At 35.5% G+C, this 22,410-nt stretch overlaps 3 protein-coding genes and 1 long non-coding RNA gene across 6 annotated transcripts; 2 read left to right on the forward strand and 2 right to left on the reverse strand.

Moving 5' to 3' along the window:
• The first annotated feature begins 363 nt into the window (after positions 1-363).
• Positions 364-3,818, forward strand: LOC104888036 (gluconokinase). 3 transcript variants are annotated; one of them, XM_010672854.4, is made up of 5 exons: positions 364-579; positions 2,353-2,403; positions 2,498-2,540; positions 2,978-3,057; positions 3,181-3,818. In XM_010672854.4, the coding sequence occupies exons 2-5, from the start codon at positions 2,385-2,387 to the stop codon at positions 3,606-3,608; spliced, it is 570 nt and encodes a 189-aa protein (XP_010671156.2). In that variant the 5' UTR covers positions 364-579; positions 2,353-2,384; the 3' UTR covers positions 3,609-3,818. The 3 variants fall into 3 exon arrangements, with proteins under 3 accessions (XP_010671156.2, XP_010671155.2, XP_010671157.2); XM_010672853.4 differs by having other exon boundaries at positions 365-579; positions 2,492-2,540; XM_010672855.3 differs by lacking the exons at positions 364-579; positions 2,353-2,403 and having other exon boundaries at positions 2,479-2,540.
• A 1,827-nt stretch (positions 3,819-5,645) lies between these two features.
• Positions 5,646-8,663, forward strand: LOC104888037 (cell division cycle 20.2, cofactor of APC complex). Its single transcript, XM_010672856.4, has 5 exons — positions 5,646-6,040; positions 6,511-6,780; positions 7,189-7,458; positions 7,577-8,158; positions 8,253-8,663. The coding sequence occupies exons 1-5, from the start codon at positions 5,981-5,983 to the stop codon at positions 8,391-8,393; spliced, it is 1,323 nt and encodes a 440-aa protein (XP_010671158.1). The 5' UTR covers positions 5,646-5,980; the 3' UTR covers positions 8,394-8,663.
• A 1,540-nt stretch (positions 8,664-10,203) lies between these two features.
• Positions 10,204-13,010, reverse strand: LOC104888038 (hypothetical protein). Its single transcript, XM_010672857.4, has 3 exons — positions 12,764-13,010; positions 11,463-11,665; positions 10,204-10,841 (listed from the first exon to the last, which is right to left on the reverse strand). The coding sequence occupies exons 1-3, from the start codon at positions 12,866-12,868 to the stop codon at positions 10,514-10,516; spliced, it is 636 nt and encodes a 211-aa protein (XP_010671159.1). The 5' UTR covers positions 12,869-13,010; the 3' UTR covers positions 10,204-10,513.
• Positions 13,011-16,092: 3,082 nt separating this feature from the next.
• LOC130590688 (uncharacterized) lies at positions 16,093-18,893 on the reverse strand. The gene is made up of 3 exons (XR_008968536.1): positions 18,811-18,893; positions 18,465-18,537; positions 16,093-16,267 (listed from the first exon to the last, which is right to left on the reverse strand). It is a non-coding gene; the product is annotated as an uncharacterized LOC130590688 (long non-coding RNA).
• Positions 18,894-22,410: the final 3,517 nt, after the last annotated feature.

Here is a 22,410-nt window from a genome sequence, read left to right on the forward strand (position 1 = left end):
TTCCTTTTTTTAAATGGGTAGAACTGTTTGCTCATTTGTTCATTCTGCTCATTTGCTCATTCGCTCATTTTGCTCATTTGGAGAAAATAGTCTTGGGTGTACCATGAGCATAGTACACCCAGATGTACTATAAATATTCTCTATTATATATGAGATATAAAATATTTATTTGTTACATCCAGAGGGAAACGGAAGAAGTAATACTTTTACTAATTTAATAATTCCTATTATATTTCTCCAATAAAATAATAACTGATAATCAAACAATAATTTATCATCGAAAACTACGTGCTTTGATACGTTTATTGTGGGACGGACGGAGTAATTTTCCAAAAAATTTCTTCCAAAACCGAGGTTGATCATCACATAAAGAAAAGTACTGAAAACGAGGGAAGTTGAGAAAAGTTTGGTTTGTTAGGTGATAAGACTGACAACTCCCTCACACAGACGCACAACTGACCTGAAAATTTCAACGCATACATGATGAAGGCAATTGTTTTAAGTGCACCATGCACTTGAAAAGCCCAAAAATACTAGCACTTTCAGCATCTTGAAGATCTTGATTTGCATCAAGTTTTGGTAAAAAGACTACATCTTTACTATTCTATTTCATTTGTTATCCATAATTGATGTCTGTTTCTTATGCAATATTTGATTTGATGCTTGCTGAGAAATGATGTGCCCTCTTTTTGTGTTGATCAACCATTCAATTTTTTAGGGTCTTTCTGTTTAATTGTTTGGTGCATCTTCTAGTAATTTTTGCACTCAGTTAATAGTTGGGCAATATATATTGCTCAGAAATTAGTTGATAAATAAGGAAGAAAAAACAAAAATTCTGGGTGTCTAATATATAATTTTTTTGGGCAATCTCTTAGGATCCGTTTGGTTTGATGGGAAACATTTTTCATGGAAAATCATTTTCCTTGGAAAAAAATTTATAGTGGAAATGCACATGAATGTTAGTTTTCCTTTGTTTGGTTTGATGGAAATTATCAAGCTAAGAAGGGGAAGATGGAGATGTTGGGATGGAGAGAATAGAGGAAAATGGTTTTCCTTCAAATTTCGGAGGAACATGTTTACAAAGGGATGAAAAACTCTTTTTTACCTTAGTTTTCCTTTTTAAATAGAGTCCAAACAAAAAACAAAAAATGGGAAAAATCGTTTTCCTCCAAAACAAACGGAACTTAGTGTTTAAGTGAACTTAAGAGTTCAAACAATCTCAGTTCCATTGTTAGGTTATGATCCAATAGAATGTTTTGGGTACTAGGTTAAATTTTCAGATTTTTTGGGTACTAAATAGTAATTAATTGCTTTTTTTTATAATTTGATTAAGCATGTTTATTAGCTGAGTTTCTTGTAAGTTGGCTTGGAATTGATAAACCAACAAACCCAACTTTGCCTTCTTAAGAGCATTCGAGCTTTGAAGTTGATTTTCTTCTTCAACCTTAAGCTAGTGAATGAAATTGAATATAGACGTTTGTCGTACGTGGGAGCAGTAGAATTAGAAATGCATCTTCTTGGGAAAGACCGAGCCATCGAGTATATGTCCTCAATGCCTTTGGCTTGAACCGAACATTGCATTCCTGCTTATTTCCTCTGTAAAAAGTATAGGAGCTATAATCTGGTACCATAATTAGTAACTTGCAAGTAAGATGAACTCTTTTGTATAAAAGTGTGAAGAAATGAAGTTGATTAAGAGCACTGGAGTTTTATCTGAGTACCTTAATGAGAAAATGAGGGCAGAATGTTTATAGCAGGCAATGCTGAATGGGGCTAGTCTGACCATATAATGCTCAATCAAGTTAAAAAAAAAACGCAATTATAACGTGATGTCATTTTGACTTTTGAATTGGATTTGACAGGCTCACTAGTGTATAGCATACTTTAGTCACTCACGAGTCAATACAAGATTTCAAATCATTACTTGGTGATTGTTTGGTTGAAATTTGGGCGTATACCACTTCCTAAGAAATTCTAGTTTCGGAGGGGGGGTATGTAGAGTTTCCTTGGAAGCGGTATTTTCTTGTATCTATGTCAAACAAACAATTTCATTGTTTTCCACCCTACTGTACTGTTGGTGTCTTTGCGTGCCGACAGCCAACCAAACAACCACTTGATTGGAAGGAATTGAGCTATGCCAAAATGCAATTAATGGGTCATATATATTATTTCAGTGATCCCAAACCCCTCTTCCAGTTCTTTGATGCAATTAGTTATATGGCGTAAATTACAGGCTTTAGTGGAGCTCTGGAACTAAGTATATCTAGTGAATATTGAAGGCATTATGGCTTCTCATCTCACCTGAAATCTGAATGGCTGAACTTGTCTATGTACTTTAATTTGTGATTGCAGGGGCAGAGTGTGCTTCAACATCCTTCTCAGAAATGGCACCTATAGTTCAAGGTGATTGTCTTTACCAATCTGTATGTTATTGCCTCTTTTTCTCAAGAATCGTCATCTGATGTAAATTTTGGTTAAATGGTCGCTGAAGGTACAGGGGAAGTTATTGTGATAATGGGTGTTAGCGGAGCTGGAAAAACGTAAGTCTTGATGCTTTCTGTAGGATATATCCCGTTTCTATTACATGTGCGGCTGAGGTCATTTTTCGAGAATTCAAGATGTTGTTAAATCTTGCGTATTTAAAGAATTGGAAGCAAACCTTGCATGTTAAAGAACTACAAGAAATAAGACGTAAGCGTTTACCAACCAGTTGTATTCGGCAGCACAGTAAGACATTAGTGGATTATGTTGAACTGTTGAAGTAGTGATTTTTGTGTCAGACATAATCCACTAATGCCTTGCTGATATTCGAAATTGCAAAAATGAGTCTACTGTTTCACACCATCATATAACAATCATGTGTATTGACTCGTGATGTTTTATCATTTCCTGATGGAAGTTCTAGTCTTTATGCATCTATTGGTATTTCCAGATGCTTCTATGCCCTTGCTAATGTCTTGTTTATCTGGTATATCAGAACTATTGGCAATCTTCTAGCTGAAGCTGCAAAATGTACTTTTCTTGATGCCGATGATTTCCACCCAGATTCTAACAAAGGTAGACGCAATATGTAAAAGTAAATCTGGTGTTTTACAGCTTTTAGTATCCAGCCAATGTTGATTTATTTCAAGAGTAAATATTGCATTACCACTTCTCTAATAATTTTCCCTTCATTAATAGAAAAAATGAGGGAAGGAATTCCACTCTCAGAGGAAGATCGGATGCCTTGGCTTCAAGGGCTATGCGATGCATTAAAAGAGCGCATTATCGCAGGGAAAATTACAGTTCTTGCTTGTTCAGCTCTGAGGAAAAGATACAGAGAGATTCTTAGATTGTCTGACCCAGATCACCTTCCCGGGAGACATAATTGCTCGGTGAAGTTTGTTCTTCTCAATGTTCCAGTTGAGGTACTTTCAGATCGTGTGAATAATAGACTGGCAAACGGGGAACATTTTATGCCCCCTTCTTTGTTACAGTCTCAATTAGAGCTACTTGAGATTGATGTCTCCGAAGGAATACTTCAGGTTGATGCAACACAGAACCCTTCAGTTATTGTGAAAACTATAGGAGATTCGCTTATTCAAACGAAAGCTTCTGAAAGCTATTAACATGATCGTTGAATGTACATTAACATTTGTGATATGTCTAATTCTATTTCGTCGCAGTTTTTGAGTAGAAAGATGTGAAAAAATTATTGTGTTGTAGTTGGACTTGTTCTACCTCCATAACATATATTCAGTTGATTAACTCCTCTTGGGTTCAGAGGTGGGTGTTATGGATAATTCAACTAATGGAATCAAAAGTTTACATTTTATTTATTTTTTGGTGAAAAAGGGTTACATTACTGCGGATCCAAACAGGCATGAATGCATGGAAAGGATAGATACTAGGCAAAAGCTAACCGGCGCTTTTGGAACGCTAGATTAAAAACATCTAGTGTTTTTTTTATATATATAATTTTCTTGATTAAGGATCATATTTGTGTAAGATCATTACTTTTAATAATATGAACATGATGATTGATGAGGGAATAATGATGATTATAAGTGTAAAAAAAAAATGATTATATTACAAGGAAATGACTACAACAATGGAGGTTCCTATAGAATGTTACTTGCAAATTAAATTTTCATAATAAACTTATGTTTATTTGTAATGGGTAGACTATAACCAAGTAAAAATATAGTATAGAACTTCGAAACATATTACTAGAACTTGCAACATTAGGGGAGGTGTAGATCTCCTTCTCTTTTCTAATCTTCCCACTCATGAGTCATGACTCAACAATATATATTTTGGTAACTCATGATAGCAAAAGTGGAGACTTCTAGCTTTGACAACCTTGTCTATGATATTTTGGTTGAAAGCTTTAGTAGTGTTTCTTTTAATTATGTATGTAGGGATGGGAACAAGGTTGCACACAACCTTGCCCAATTGAGTCGCTCATTCAGTGAAACGAGAGTTTGGCTAGAAGAGGTCCCTAGGGAGGTGCAGACTTTTGTAAGTGCGGATTTGAATTTAGTTGAATGATAATTTTGGGTGTGTTTTCCTGTAAAAAAAAAAAACAAAACAAAATATATTACAACTCTGTTTATCCGGCTTGGAGTACAAGTCAAGATTGTGGTAGTTTTGTGTTTATCCGGCTTGACAAACTTGACATGAAGTTAATCCGGCTTAACAAACTTGACATGAAGTTAATGAGGTTAGCTCAATATGTTTGTAAGTGAATTGACTAGATTGTGGTAGTTTTGTGTTCTTTCGTTTTTTGTTATTTGGCTTTGTTTTCTTGTTGTTTCTTCTTTTTGGGGCTCTCCCTCTTCTGTATTAAAAAAAAAAAAAACTAGATAACCAACCATTTATTAAATGGATTGGGTTGAAACCGAAATTTCAACCATGAACCTAATATGAAAATTCGTTTAGGACTAAAGTTGTAGTAATAGTTTAAGGTCCGTTCCGGATCACTATCATTCTCCAGTTTTTGATTTTATGAATGTAAAAGTCATATGATATAATGCTATAATAAACTTAAAATTAGGCATATTATGTTGAACATGTCAATTTTGAAAATCAACAACTAAAAGTTAATTGAAAACTGTTTCTAACTTTCATATTTTTCTATTTCGGTTGCAATAAAAAATTGAAAAGTGAAAATAAAAATAATAATAAACATGCCTAATTTTTTCTAACTTTAGTCGAAAATTTTATATAGAATAAGTGGTTCATTTAGGCTATTAGTCTTTGTCAAAAAAAAAAAAAAACTCATTCGACTAATCTATTAGGTTCACATATATGCATGTTTGATCAATGAATCAAGTAACCCACTTTCAATAATCAGGTTAAATAATGTTGCTAACTTGTATAATTAGGCTAAGTTATTTTGCACTGAATTAAATTTTGTATGAACTGAACTGAACTGAACTGAATTGAATTTTCATTAATTCAGTACAAATGAACAGAGCGGGTCAAATAAAAGGGTATATCGTACATGGGTCTAGAAAATCCGATCCAGCTTCAAATAAAAACGGGCGCCGTCACCAATACCAACCCTCTAATAACCCGGATCTAAAGGTACCTCTTTTCTTTCTTTAATTTCTCTTTTTTCTGTCAGTAATAAATAAAAAAACACAAAAACAATTTTCAAACGTCTCTAAAAAAAATATAGCCGTTGGGACCCTTGTGAAACAAAAACCCTAACAACTATATAAACCCCCAAATTCAACCCACAATTAATCTCATTAATCATCTGCTCTCTCTCTCTATCTATCTCTAATTGTGCTGCGATCTTCTAATTCTCTCGTTAATCAACGCAATTAGCTGCTAATCTCTCTCTTTCCCTTAACAATTTAACTAATCATTTGCAGGGTTTGTTATTAATATCTTCAATTTATTTTGCTATACTATTATTTTGTGTTGTTTGTTTGTTTTTGGTATCTTTTGCTATAATTTTTTCAGGAATTTTCTGGGTATTAGATATATCTAGATGGATCCAAGAGGAGCTTTTCAAGAAATTGCCCTTCCCAGGAAGAATTCTAAAGAAAATGTAATTTCTCAAAACCCTAATTTTTTATGTTTCAATTTTTGTGAATTCCACATTTTAATCGCGCTTTGATCAATAGTTTTATTTCGATATCATCGTTTATTCTCGTGTTTATATCTTTTGAGTTATTAATTTTTGATAGTTCATTTTGAAAAGCGAATTTTAGGGTTCTAGAATTAGCTTAATGGCTTCTTTTTGGATGTAATAGTTTTATTTTCAGCTCAATTAGATAGTTGTTTCCCCATATTTCATTTTTTTTTTTGTATAGGAAAACAATAACTGTGTTTTAAAGGAGAGATCAATTATAAATCTTTTTCATTGGGTTTCATAATTTATGCTATGATATAAGATGTGGGTTTTTACATGGTAATTGTAACATCCAATTTGGAGAATTTGTGAAATTTTGCCAAAATAAACATGTCTTTTGTTGTTAATGCTTTGTATCTGACAAGTTTTCTCTTGATCATTAACAGTTGGACAGGTTTATACCAAACAGATCTGCAATGGATTTCGATTACGCGCATTTCATGCTAACCGAAGGTAAGAAAGGTAAGGAGAATCCTGCTATGAGCTCGCCATCAAAGGAAGCCTATCAGAAGCAGCTGAGGGAGGTATTCAACATGAACAGGACAAGGATTCTTGCATTCAAGAATAAGCCACCTGCTCCAGTTGAGTTCATGCCCCAGGAGTATGCTTCTGTCCAGCAATCCAAGCCCGTTAAGCCACGCCGACACATTCCTCAGGTAATCTACAAGTTTACTGTGCTTATCAAGAATACTGAGTGTCTGGTAGAACACTAGAATTTAATTATCTAACTCGATTTACTCGTCTAAAAGACTTGAAGGATTAGTTTGACTTGTACCCGTTCTGTTCTTTTATGTTACCCAAACTCGAGTACTTGTATCGGAAAAGACTGTATGTGTCCAGGGATGAAGTGTCAAAAATGTCTATAACCATGTTGGAGTGATTATCCCACTCGATACATGAGAGATAAAATGAAGAGTCCGGGTAACATAGCAATCTATTTGGTTACATACGTGGAATAGGTCATTTAGTATGATTTTAGTTGGTTGGTTTAAGTTGTAGTTGAAGATGCCCAAGTTAATTTTCCGTTTGTTCTAATCTTGGAATATTTTGTTGATGGATTGCAGACTTCTGAGCGTACATTGGATGCCCCTGATCTTCTAGATGACTATTACTTGAATTTGCTGGATTGGGGTAGCAGCAATGTTCTTGCAATAGCTCTTGGAACCACTGTTTATCTATGGGATGCATCTACTGGATCTACATCAGAACTTGTCACAGTTGATGATGACAAGGGCCCAGTAACCAGTGTGAACTGGGCTCCTGATGGTCGTCACATTGCCGTTGGCCTGAACGATTCTGAAGTTCAGCTCTGGGATTCTACAGCCAACCGGCAGGTAATTAAACACATTCTACTGCCCTTATTGTTGTGTTGGTTACATATGGTTGTCACTTGTAGTCAGTCTATTGTTTTGTTGGTTACATATTCTGACATTCATTGTTTTGTACCTGTAGTTGAGGACCTTAAAAGGCGGTCACCGAGCTCGTGTTGGGTCACTAGCATGGAACAATCACATCCTCACCACAGGATCAATGGACGGAAAAATCATTAACAATGATGTGAGGATTAGAGACCATGTTGTTGAGACCTACAGAGGACACCAGCAAGAGGTCTGTGGACTAAAGTGGTCAGCTTCAGGCCAACAGCTAGCCAGTGGAGGCAATGACAACATCCTTCACATCTGGGATAGATCGCTGGCGTCTTCAAATTCTGCTACTCAGTGGCTCCACAGGCTCGAAGACCACACCGCTGCTGTAAAAGCCCTTGCTTGGTGCCCCTTCCAGGGTAATTTGCTGGCTTCCGGTGGAGGTGGGGGTGACCGATGCATTAAGTTCTGGAACACCCACACTGGTGCATGCTTGAACTCAGTGGACACCGGCTCCCAGGTCTGTTCTTTACTGTGGAGCAAGAATGAGCGCGAACTTCTGAGCTCACATGGTTTCACTCAGAACCAGCTGACCTTGTGGAAATACCCATCTATGGTTAAAATGGCTGAGCTTACTGGGCATACATCAAGAGTACTTTTCATGGCCCAGGTAAAAATTGTTCTTCACCTGCCATTTTTGTTTCTATTAATACCAGAGATCATTCGGGTGTTCTAATACGTGTTTCGGTATATTTATATTGCAGAGCCCAGATGGATGCAGTGTAGCTTCTGCTGCAGGAGATGAGACATTGAGGTTTTGGAATGTATTTGGAACTCCTGAAGTAGCTAAACCTGCACCTAAAGCAGCTCCTGAGCCATTTGCCCATGTGAATCGCATTCGTTGATAACCAACTCCTCACATGAATCGCATTCGCGTTGCTAAGAGCAGACCCACGCTTTTGAGATTGTACATTTGTTATTTTCTTCTGAACATTTGTGAAAGGATTATTGTTTGTAAATAGGTATATACTTCATGAGTTCATGATGTATCTAATTCTTCCATAGTGTAAATGAAATTGTGAAATCATAATGCATATAAATTGAAGTTTGTTGAGAGCTTTACTCAACAGCTTTCTAAACCATCCTTATAAAATAAATAAAAAAATTTGTGTTCACTGATCTCTATTTTCATTCATGTTTTTCTGATTTCTTGTCTCTGATTTCCAAAGCACAATGACATAAACTCATAGCAAGGTCTTTCTAAGTTTCTAGCAAACCAATATTTTAGCAAACCAGAAGAAATCGGCTTATGTTTGAATTCACCAATGATAGAGGGCAGAAATAATTATTGCAATTTATGTAAAAATAACTATTGCAATTTATGTAAAAATAATTGCAATTTACGTAATAAAGTGATGATAATAATGAACGGAGCAAAAACTTTTCAAAGAAGAAAAAAGAAAAGAAGTCTCAGGTACATAATTTTGCAAGGTTGAACTGAACTTCTACTTGTAGTTGAAACTTTGAACCCCAACACTTACAATTACTACAAATTGGTAGACAGTGAACAATCTGAACATGTATTGACCTTTGTGATGTTATTGAACCCTCCAATCATACATTTAGTTTGGAGGGAGGAAGATGGTGTCCTCTTACAAAATGTCGGATATACCTTTAATGTGAACAAGTTAACAAAGCAATTAAATTTGAAATTTCAATTAAATGTTAAATTAGGGAGAATGATTTCCTTTTTTTACATGTATGTGTGAAAAACTCTTATAAAAAATTAAAGGAAAAAGTGACAATAGAGGTTTGAACTTTGGGTGATAATTTTCAAAAGGTCTGAACTATTGATTAACTTGTGTAGGTCCCAACTTTAGGGGGTCTTAACTTTTAGCGGGCCTCGACGACTTAAAACTGAAGATTTTTTTTTAAATCTCACCTAGTTCCTACATCCCTCCCTCAATTAACCCTTCTAATGTGACCCAAGTTTTACAAGTGATGACCTATTAAGCCAGTTTTAAGTCATTAAGGCCCGCTAAAAGTTAAGACCCCCTAAAGTTGGGACCTACACAGGTTAATCAATAGTTCAGACCTTTTAAAAATTATCACCCAAAGTTCAGACCTCTATTGTCAATTTTTCCAAAATTAAATTGACAATATAGCTTGATTGACACAATCAAAAGAAAAAATAAAACATAAATTTCATACTAATAATTTTACTTATAATATTTTAAAACCTAAATATTGATCATTATTTAGTAATATCTATTATCTAAATCGATCTTTTCCCCTATTAATATTCTACGATTGAACCATTGAACCTAATACACAAATTCTTCCAAACTTTCTTATGTTTTATATTTCTTTCTCTTGATACTATATTTGAACAAGGATGAACAAATAACTAAGAAAACCAACGAAACATTTATTTAGGAAAACATATTAGAATATTTAAAATAATTGTAAATGTCTATTCGAATCAAAAAAATTTGTAATACTGATGAATAACTATCTGAGAAAAAAGAACGTTAATATGACATGCATTCATAGCGTGTAAAAAATGCTAGTAAATCCATAAGTAAGGAAGTTATAAAGTAAAAACAACAGGATCTAACCCAGGCCGTTCTGTGCCAGAATCCACATTTCCCTGAGGTTGCGCCGTGCGCGTGTTGTCATCTAGATGAATAGTATCCGAAGAAGTAACACGAATAATATCGAAACGAATTGTAGCTAGTTTTGAGCTTCAATTAAGTTTTTAGTATGCTAGAAGTGACAAAATACAAAAATAGTACTACTTAACAATCATTTATAGAACCCCAAAATTATGTACAACATCTAGCTTTAGGGTTTCAACTTCCAAGCTAGAGCTCCAACTAGCTTGCTCTCTCTCACTTCCTGAGGAATGGGGGAACAATAAACCTGAAAAATGTCAAAAAACCTATCTATCCTCTCATGGCACTGGAAATTCAGACCGTCAATAGTAGCAGATTCGGAAAAAATGTGCCAACTTTGGATTAACAGGTCAGGTGAATTGTCGCCTCACATATGTATCTTCGTGCACAAACACAGGGTCATGAGAGGTCGGAGGGACCTGAGCTTGTCCCATAGCGATGCCGGTCTGATTTGGAGCAGCAGGGCCTCCAAATGGAGTTTCCTTTCCAGACGATATGGTGAGGTAATAAAATATGCCAAGGGTGACACTAGCAAGGCATAAGGCAGCAGACACAGCAAAGACTCCAGGCTTGACAACATAGCAGTAATAATAGCTAAAGTACTCGTTTTCTACGCCATGCTGATCATTAAGGGCTGCACCACCAAGAAGTAGGAGAAAGGCAACGACAAATGTAAACCTGCATAAATATATAGTTAAGAAATGCACGAGTAAACTTAAGTAATAGCAAACTTGCTCTTTGCATGAAACCCAGGTAGTTAATTTTTTTTTTAATCCTGACACCTTCCTAAGCTATATAAAGTCACTTATTAATTTCTGCAGTAGGAAGACAAATGTATCAGCCATAACTTAAACAAATGGGTTAGTCATATACTCATGCATCACCTAATTCAATTTCATTTTATTTATTTTTATTGTAGTATTTTTTTTTCTTTCTTTCTGCAGTTATACATTCCCGGACCTTCATATTTCATCCTCAGCAGTGTAAAAGAGGGTGATCAGTGATCACCATACTGAATGACAGTTTTAAGTGCAACTACCAATCTGCAATTAGATCTATCCTATCCAACTTTTATCAGAAATATATGCGAACAGTAACTCAAGTGTCTCTCTGAGCAAAATAATTGAAACGGGCATTATGAAGGATTTATTACATTCAAGAATGAGTCGACTGCTAACATGCTCTTTTGTGCCCCAAATAGAGCATAAAAACACTGTTCCACATTCCAGTTGGGCTCATTCCCTATTTGCATAGCACTGACCCTATATATGAGATAAAACACCAGAGATAGAGGAGTACCAGGACATAATGAAGCAAACAAGGGAAAGTGTCCAATGAGTAGCTGAAGTATAGGGATTTCTTCGGCAACAAATGCAACCGCTAGCAACATTAATAACAATGTGGGCAACCAGAAGGGAAAGTGCTGCAATGATCCCTAGCGCATAAGCTGGACTCCTTGGGTAAGAACAAAGACCAGGTTGAATCTCGCTAACTTCGGAAGCCTGCAATCAAAAGAAGTATGGTGAATCTCTATATTAAAACTTCTGCTGCAAAAGAACTACCTATCTGGCTATCTTTGAGAAAGTACATATTCAACAATAACCCCTCTAGGTTTGGTAAGGTCCAGATGAACATAACCTTACTCCACAATTAGTCAAAGACTGTCACGGAAGTTTGTTACTGATAGACCCGCGTAATGGACTAGTAAATGTACATCAACCTCTTATACCAACATAAATCCTCATCAAAACGCCTCAGAATGGAAAACCCATCTCACATCTTTGGATTTGTAGTGACAAATGCAGCAACATGAAGGCAAAATAATCCTAAAAAATGGCCAAATACCAATTTCAGATTCTTATCTCCCAAATCTAAGCGACATAGGACATCACTCGAATAGCTAAGATAATAACCCTCAAATCAATAACATAATCTCAATGACAATTCACACTAATTTGACAGTCCATGCAACTAAATATCACAGACACTCATTTTCAAAGCTCTAAGATTAAACACCTGAAAGGTGACAAGGTCACTAATTCCATATACCGGCCCTTTATGATCTAAACCTCTAATTCTGAGAGCAAGGGTCAGTTTTGAAACCCTAGATCACAAACATAAACTACTGCAAACTTAAGTTGGGAACAAAACAACAAGGTTTTTTTTTTTCTGAAAGGAACTAAAAAGCAAGTTCAGCAAAATGAAACTATTTCAACATTGAAGCAATTAATTACAGTTCTTCAAACTACAGTAAACCTCAAAAAGTGGGATCACAATACACAAAGAAAAATATGCACACAAACTAAAGGAAACAGTACAAAATAAAGAAGATTTCATAGCAATTTCAGCAAACATTCAGCAAAGAAAACATCATGATCATCTCACAAATAGCTTGTTATAAGCACTAATTTTATGAACTAAAACAGGCTTAACGAAGATGAAAAAAACTAAAACAAGACACTAATTTTTTCACTCCACCAACCAAAAAAAACAAAAAAATTCATACCCATCTCATAAAACTTGTCAAAAAATCAAATTTATGAATATGGGCATGTTTAAATTCTTTGATAAGAAGAAAGACACAAACTTTAACATCTTACTTTGATTCTTTTACCCTCAGCAGCAAAACCAAGAACAGCTGCAAGAAGCCCTAAAAAACCCACAACTATGCAGATTATTAGACTCTTTCTCTCTAATCTTATCATATTTCCTCTGCTTTATTTTCTGTTAATCAGTGATTTTGTTGTTGTTGTTCTTCTTCTTCTTCTCTCCTCTCTCTCTTCCCCCACACACTTCCCGTGACAGAAATTTCTTTTTTTTTCTTTTGTTTGAAAAAAGATGACGAAAAGAAAAGAAGCAAAATCTGGGCTTTGTGCTTTTCTAGCTTGTTTAAACAACTTGATAAAATATAGAAATACTTAGGATATATTTTGTTCCTACATAATAGAGATATACTCCCTTCATCTTTTACTAATTTACTCGTATTCCTTCTAAAGGTGTCTCTTATTAGTTTACCCTTTTCTTTTTTTTGCTGATTTTGGAATAGGACTACAAATTTTTCATCACACATACATTCAACTTTAATATAAATAGAGTTGGTCTTATAAGAGACCGTCTAATTTTAATTTAAAATTAGGCAACATATTAAGCTCAATAGAAAGAAGATAAGTAATGGGCTTTTTGAATAAAGTTATGGGCTTTTTGAATAAAATGATAAACTTAAGTTAGTCTAATTTTAACATAAAATTAGACCGTCTCTTTTAATAACTTGTGTATAAAATAATAGTTTATCTTTCTTTCTATAACCCTTAACATTGTTCCTTCTAAAACTTTGTGCAAAAGAAATGGGTAAACTAATAGAGGACAGATGAAGTACTTTGTATATGAGTTTCATAATCCTAATAGGATTATCCGTCCTAGGCTGTAACACTATAAATATTGATCAATGGTAATCTCTCCGATTGAGGAGTTTTCCCAATTCTAGCACAACTGTTAATTTACTTTTTTTAGTCTTCTTTGGGATTCTATGCATTACGCAACATAAGTAATTAAGTAGTACTACAAATACAATTAATGAGTGATGATTGATTAATAATTCATTCATTTACTCAAAAAAGAAAAGTTTCATTCATGGAGAATAGACCAAACTATGGCACTATGCACTTTTTAGTTTTACCGGCATGACAGTAAAAGGCTAAAAGCACAATTCTAGCACTCAATAAACACCAGAAGTTATTTAAACTTCTTCAACTAGAATAATACTAATTTTAACCGCTTCGTTCACAATCATATAAATTTTCGGTTATAATTTAATATTTCAAACTTTATATCAAAAAATTATAAAGTAAGACTTAATTCAATATGACTTGCAACCTTTAAAATTAGCGTTATATGCACGCGATGCTTGCGTTAATTTCAAAACTTGTTATTTTATTATATATTTTTTTGCCAAATCCAGTCCTTCAAAGTGATCAATTTTTTAATTGTAGCCCTTTGATTGCAATCGCTTCAAATTTAGTTTCAAATAAATCAAACCCTTTTAAGTTGCAACTTAAACAAAACTTATTTTCACGCCTTTTAGGTTGCAACTTAAAAGTGTTTGCTTTATTTGAGGCTGCAATTGAAGATATTGAAATGAAAGGGCTGCAATTAACAAAGTGACCACTTTAAAGGGATGCATTTGGCAAGATTATTATATACTCCATCCGTACTATAACTATGATTACACTTAAAATGTCAAAGATTAATAGTTAGATAAATTTAGATATATTAATTTGCCAATATAAAAAACTAATAAAGATTGTGAGTGATTTTTAATATTATTTTTAAGTGTTTTAGACTTTTCAGGTAGACGTCTTGTATATCATAAAAAAAGTCAAGATATTTTCTCCACTTAATTATCTGATTGAAATATTTGACATTACTAGTTTTAACTTGTTTTGAATGGCAAGTTCAAATGAGAAATAATTCTTAAATTATTTTCTTTTGGAATTTTTTTCATTCCAATAAATCATTGAGGGTAATTTAGTAATTTCAAATGAGGATACCATCTTCCTTCGCCTTCCCTTATATAATAGAGATAGGTAAAAAGAAAAAAAAATTGCGAGTCTTACTCTCAGTGCCATGTATATGCAAAAAAAATGTGATTTCCCGTTTGAAAAAATAGGAAAATTTGCCAAAAAAAAAAAAAAAAAAACTTTTTACGAGTTCAGTTTTGTGAAGAAAAACATTATATAAAGATTTTTTCGCGAAACCAGACCAAAAAGTTAATTATTTTTGCAAGATGAAACCTGAGATCATTTTTCGGTGTTGACCTTTATCTTTCCAAGAAAGTCAATTTGGTAATTCACGTGTTGACCAAGTAAGCTAGAACTGAATTAGAGTCAAATTGGTATTATATAGTATTAGAGTCAAGTTGGTACTAAATTTTTACCTTTTTTCGAAGTTATAATTTGATACCAAAGTAAAAGTCAATTTTGTACCGAATTTAAACTTGGTATCAAATTCTAATTTAATAATACCAACTTGAGTTTGATTTTGTATGAACTTAAATTTCCATCCCGCGAATTATCACCGTGTCCTTGTTGGAGTCTTTCAAAGATTCCAAGAATTAGACATTAATCAAAGCTCCATATTGATATGGCACGGATTGCCTTTCTGTTAGAGTATAAATTTGCATTCTAGTGCTTTACACTTCATTTTCATTTTTTTAAGAGAGAAACAAACTAGGCACGGCTCCTAACATAAGACCAACCTATAGCGTCCTTTCGGATGATGGAAGAAAAAACAACATCATTAGAAGAAAATCAATAAATCAATGACGGAAAAAAATTACCCTAGTGGTCATATAATCCGCCGCTTGATTCGCTTTCCGAAAACAATGATTGATGGAGACTGCATTGAAAGATTGCAAATCCACAAGAGAGTCCATCACTAGAGAACGAATAGCCCAAGGAACCTTCCAACATTGTCGGATCGCATTAATAACCACTAAATCATCACCTTCCACCTCAAGAGAGTCAATCCCAAGAAAAAGAGTAGCCCTCAACCCTTCTCGGAGCCCCCAAGCCTCAGCCTGAATGATCGAACAATCCGAAGAGAGAGCCATAGCACCAGCGAGACACAAATCCCTATAATGATTACGGATAGTAAAACCAAACGAAGTCTTACCATCATCTAACTTCGAACCATCAAAATTAAACTTGAACCAAACGAGAACCATACCCCAAAATGATTACACTTTATAGTATATTGACAATCATTCTGAAGAAAAAATTCAACCACAAACAAAACCAAAAAAAAAAAAACACAAAGCACTAGCAGTAACAATCAATTGTCAATTACAATTTCATTTGGGACTGTATGTTTTTATAGAGGTTTACATTGTTGATTCTCACTTCTCTAGTTCTCTTAGCTTAATATGCTATTCTATTTCTGGCTCTATAATCTTCGGAAACCAAGGCAATGTAACTAATGATTCCAAGGGTGATACCAACAAAGGATAATGCAGCTGTTGCACCAAATACTCCACGTCTAACTCTGGAGCAATTGCCTGTGCCGATCCACTGCGACGTATCTCCCAGAGATGTATTATTGCCTCCCATCTATAATTAATTTCGTTTCAAAGTTAGGCACACATCACAATTCACATGTACTAATATTGTATAATATTCACACACACAAAAAAAATATTGTATAATATAGACCCTCAAATTTTCGTGTCAAACTACATATGAGATTACTATTTTTATCAAAACAAGTCTCAGTTACATAAAATAAAAACAAAAACTAAGCGAAATAAGCAAAGATAATCTATCAGTCTCTTTTTAATTAATGGGAATATTGATAGATCTGGAAACTACACATTCCACTGAAACTACAGATCTTCCCTATGGCAACTTTGTCATAACAACATCGGAGTTCGCCAAATTCTTGCTCAACGAAACATCATCCCTTTTAATTATTGTAGCTTCTGCAGTCTAGCAGAAGAGTCTATAGACCACTTGTTTCTTTCATGTCAATGTCTTAAACCATTTTGGGAGTTACAAGAGCTTAGACATTGGCTAGCCATTCTCTAAATGTCACCCCCTGCTCACCACTCTCTCCACTCTTCGGCAGGATAAGACTCAAATTGTAAAATTCATTTTCATTAAAGAGAGAAACGATGTCATTTTCAATAATGTCACCCTTAGATTAATGTTCGTAGAATCATACACAATGCCAAGCCAAATTCCTCCACAAAGAATGGACACTAAGGGAGACCGTTGACAACTGTTTCTCTAATGGGTCTCCCTTCTCACCACCTCATCCAAACCACCTCCATCAACCCCCACCCCCTTCATCACAACAACACCATCATCCTCGCCTGGGAACCTCCCCCTCCACACTCTTTCAAACTCAACTTCGACGGTTCAATTCGTGGCAACTCTGCAGTAGCAGTCATTATTATACAGGACTCAGCTGGAGACCTCCTCACAGCCTCAGATATTAATCTCGGTTCCTCCTAGGTCTTCATTGCCAAAGCTACAACTCTTGATCAGGGTATTCTCCTAGCCCTCCAAAATAATATTCACCATGTTTTCATCGAGGGCGACAATCTTATGGTCATCAACGCAGTCAAAGGCATTTGGTCACCCCTGGCAGATCTCCAACATCATCAGAGACATCCACTGCCTTCTAAAAGATTTTCAGTCTTGGGATATACGTCATGTCTTTCGGGAAGCGAACAAGGCAGCGGATTGGATAGCTAATGTTGGTCATTTAGCAGATAGTCATTTCTCTATAGTAGATTGTACTTCTTCTGCTCTTCATAATATCCTTGTAACTGATAAGGTAGGAGCTCCCCTCGTGCGGAGGGTCTCCTAACTTTTTTTTCTTGTTATCTTATTTTTTTTTTAAAAAATTTTCTTTTTAATTTACACACTTTTTATTGGTCTATTTCTTTTTAATCTATACATTGTTGCTTAATCTATTATTGGTATATATTTTATCTACTTTATCCTCTTTTTTTCCACCCATATTCTCCACTTTTCAATATTTTAACACATTTTTTTTTTAGTTTCTATGTCTCTCACTTTTGTAATTCCTCATCGATTCTCAAAGCGTGAGTAAATTAAAAAGAAAAAGAGAGAGTAATAAATAGGATCATTTTGTTTAACTTCTAATCTTGTTTAACTACTTTTTGTTTAATTAATATCTTGTCAAAGCAAATGTTATTACGGATGTATATATTATGTAATGGATGCATTCTTATTCTAGAAATTAATTACTAAAATAGGAATTTTTGTTGAAGTTTTTATGTGTAACACTGTAAGGACTTTAAAAAATAATCATTTTCCTTTTTTCTAGGTAGCTAAGTTGTTAAATATGGGTCTAGGCCGCACTCATCACAAGGAGAGAGAGTCCACTTCACAACACAAAGGAGATTCCACCTTAAAACCATGGCAATAAGGGGAATAATCCCTTTGCATTATAAAGTGAACCTATCTCTCTTATTTAATCAATGTGGGACACTCACATGTGGTGTGCGCTATACATCATAGCTTCAACATAAGTTGATGTATCTTGCAAGTAGGGGGAGACAAAGTGGCCAGGAGATTCCTCTTTTCAATAAAAATCCTCTTGTAAGACTCGATCTCAAAATCTCTAGCTACGATTAGAGGTGATGTTAATATCATTATGTCATCACGTACTGCTCTATCGTTTACTTACTAATGTGTGTATGTCTGAAGTAATAAAATACCATATGTTTATATGAACTAATAAGTTTTTTTTTCTTTTTGGAAGTGGAGGAGTAAAAACCTTCAAAAATGGTGCTCCATAGTGTGTGGCTCCAGCGACTAGGAACAAGATAATTGCTGCCGTGCACATCAACCTGCAATTTTCAAAGAAAAATCTTAGTTATAAATAAGAGATCTAGCAAACAACACCTAATAAGAACATACCATATTGTATTGAGTATGACGAATAATTATTGGCTAAAAATTTCATTTGTAGACACTCTGAAAATCATGAGCAATGCAAATTTATAAGAAGTTATACTTCCTAATTTCAACCAAACGAATCCTTAATATGATCGACGTTTAATTGTGGATACTGCCTTATGATTTCCAATTACTTTCTATAAATGAAGGGTTAGAAAACTTACCAACAGATGACAAAGTTAAGAATTGCTAATCCTCTGTTTGATGAGGATGAATAAGTTCCTCTACCACACCCACAATCAGCTGAAATGCTAATTGTTGGGTATATGGCATGATATGAAGCTCATGGAGGTGTATGGGTGTGGAGATGAGGTTGCGTAGAAGAAAAACGTCATTTGGGACATAAGGCCAACTTTGAATGGACATATCTTTCAATCTATAAATGATTTTGAGGTGATTCAAAGTGGAGGTGATAGCTTGTTCCGAGAGCTTTCCAATGATAGGTCATACGTCCAATTCCGGTGAGAAACGAGAAAGTTATGACGATTTTACGAAGAACTGACAAAACTGACGGGGTTCTGTCCGCCCGCGGGTTGTCGAGCGCGGCCGCGGGGTGTCGAACCGCAAAGCCTAATTTTTTCCGGTTTTTGGTATTAATGAGGGTATAAATATAAACCCTAATTATGTTTATTCATTATTCATCATCTTTAAACACATAGTTTGAGAGAGAAAAAGCTTTAGAGAGAGCTCTTGAGTGCTTTTGTAATCTCTATCAAACATTCATCGATTCCTAGTGCAGATTCGTGGTTTTTCTCCCAGTTCTTGGGTTTCCACGTAAAATTTCTGGTGTGTTCTTTCCTTGCTTTATTATTTGATATTCTATTATTGTTTGATATTATTTCTAGATTGATAGTCAATAGAACTTACAAGTGGTATCAGAGCCAGGTTTGATTATTGTCTAGATCTAGAATAATTAACAATGGAGGATTCAAAGATTAGAATTGAGAAGTTTGATGGGACAGATTTTGGATATTGGAAGATGCAAATAGAGGACATCTTATATCAAAAAAAAATCTGTATCAACCTTTGTCTGAAAAGCCTGCTGAGATGGAGGAGGCTAAGTGGAAAGTACTGGACAGACAGGCACTAGCGGTGGTGCGTTTGACATTGGCTCGGACTGTGGCGTTCAATGTCAAGGATATCAAAACAACGGCTGATTGATCAAAGCACTGTCAGATATGTATGAAAAGCCCTCTGCAATGAATAAGGTATATCTGATGCGCCGTTTGTTTGGTTTAGAGATGAATAATGGTAGTTCTGCTGCTGAACATATTAATGAATTTAATTCATTAATAAGTCAGTTATCTTCGGTTAATATTGCCTTTGAGGATGAAGTGAAAGCCTAATTTTGTTGTCCTCTTTACCTACTGCTTGGGAAACTGTTGTAACTGCTGTTAGTAATTCCTCTGGTAAAGAGAAATTGGTTTATGATGTTGTCCGTGATCTGATTTTGAGTGAGAGCATTCGAAGGAAGGAGAGTGGAGAATCATCTGGAGCATACAGTGCAGAAGGTAGAGGGAGGGGAAAAGGGAGGAACTTTCAGGGAAAATTGGAGTCAAAGGGGGATCGGAGTAAGTCAAAAGGCAGGGCTAGTGTTACTTGTTGGGGGTGTGGTAATGAAGGACATATAAAGAGAGATTGTCCTAGGAAAGAGAATGGGAAAGGGAAGAAGAAGGTTCAAGAAAGTGATGATGAAGAAGATGCATCAACTAACTTGATTTCAGAGTACGATTCTGATGCTTTGATGGTAAGCATGGATGATCAGGAAGAGTTGGTTGGGTGCTCGGGATCATGGGTCTTGGATTCGGTTCTTCTCATCATTCCTCACCATGCAAGGAGTTGTTTCGGAATTTCAAACCGGAAAACTTGAAAAGGTCTACTTGCGATGGAAGGAGTGGAAGTCATGGGGAAAGGTGATGTGAGTGTGAAACTCACTCATGGTGGCTCGTTGGAGTTGAAGAATGTCAAGTTTATCCCAAGGTTGAAGAAAACTTGATATCAGTAGCCCAACTTGCTACATCGGGTTATAAGGTTGTGTTTGATGGTGGTTCTTGGAAAATTGTCAAGGGAGCAATGATCATAGCTCGTGGGACAAGGACTGGAACACTTTACACCATGGGGAGCACAGTGAAGGGATCCGGGATTGGGATGAGAACTTCATGTAAAGTGTCGTTTGGTCGGAAAACTATCGATAGGGGGCCAAGGGATGAGAACCGTGGTGAAGCGGTATCCCGGTGGCAAATTGACCGTAAGCGACAAGGTGAAGGACGGCACACAAGCATGATGTGCCGGAAATCCTAAGTGGAACAAAGGGTGTATTGTTCGAGTGGGAGCAATGTGAGTTTGTTTTCAGAACAATGAGAAGCTTCTTTGGCTTAGGTGGTAATTGGTTTTATTGAAGTTTGATGAGACTTCAATGTGCTTCTTTGGTTGGAGAGGAAGTGTTGTCTTCTTTAGTTGTAGAGGAAGGGATCTTCATTTGGTTGTGCTTGTCTCTAAGGTGATCCGACCTCCGGGGTAGGAGGGTGTGTAGGTTCATGGAGTGATGGTGCAATGATTTGGAGGTTAGTGATTAAGAATCAAAGTCGGTGTAGATTTTAATGCCTTTGTATTGGAGTTGGTGCAAACTTCAATATTATTTTCCTTGGTGTAGAGGAGATGTGTTGTCATGGGATGCTTGATGTATGTCATGGTTTGGGCACAACTAGAGATTGCTTTTGCAGTGGGAGTTGTGTGTAGGAGTTGAGATGAATGAGAGGATGATGAAGGTATGAAGTTTTCTTCACTTACACCTATCTCCAAGTGGGAGATTGTTGGGTATATGGCATGATATGAAGCTCATGGAGGTGTATGGGTGTGGAGATGAGGTTGCGTAGAAGAAAAACGTCATTTGGGACATAAGGCCAACTTTGAATGGACATATCTTTCAATCTATAAATGATTTTGAGGTGATTCAAAGTGGAGGTGATAGCTTGTTCCGAGAGCTTTCCAATGATAGGTCATACGTCCAATTCCGGTGAGAAACGAGAAAGTTATGACGATTTTACGAAGAACTGACAAAACTGACGGGGTTCTGTCCGCCCGCGGGTTGTCGAGCGCGGCCGCGGGGTGTCGAACCGCAAAGCCTAATTTTTTCCGGTTTTTGGTATTAATGAGGGTATAAATATAAACCCTAATTATGTTTATTATCATTATTCATCATCTTTAAACACATAGTTTGAGAGAGAAAAAGCTTTAGAGAGAGCTCTTGAGTGCTTTTGTAATCTCTATCAAACATTCATCGATTCCTAGTGCAGATTCGTGGTTTTTCTCCCAGTTCTTGGGTTTCCACGTAAAATTTCTGGTGTGTTCTTTCCTTGCTTTATTATTTGATATTCTATTATTGTTTGATATTATTTCTAGATTGATAGTCAATAGAACTTACACTAAGTATAATTAGTGCCACTATCAAACAAACTATGGCAGCAACCACCATAAAAAACGCTGGACTTCGAAAGTATATGCAATCATAATTCGAAGACTCCGAAAAGTAGAATAGACGAACCTGAAATAACATCATAGACAAATATACACACATTAAAGAGAGTAATTCATGACTACTCCATCCGAGGTTGAGGTGGTGGAGTACTGATATCGCTCCACACCTCATATCCTTAAGGCCTAGGGATCAAACCTTATGGAACACTGTCACACTGATACGTCTATCAAACATATCCACTATTATATGCATACATTGTGTTATTCACCAATATATGCATAGAATT

This window comes from Beta vulgaris, chromosome 3, assembly GCF_026745355.1.
Source record: "Beta vulgaris subsp. vulgaris cultivar EL10 chromosome 3, EL10.2, whole genome shotgun sequence".
NCBI classification, from domain to species: Eukaryota; Viridiplantae; Streptophyta; class Magnoliopsida; order Caryophyllales; family Amaranthaceae; genus Beta; species Beta vulgaris.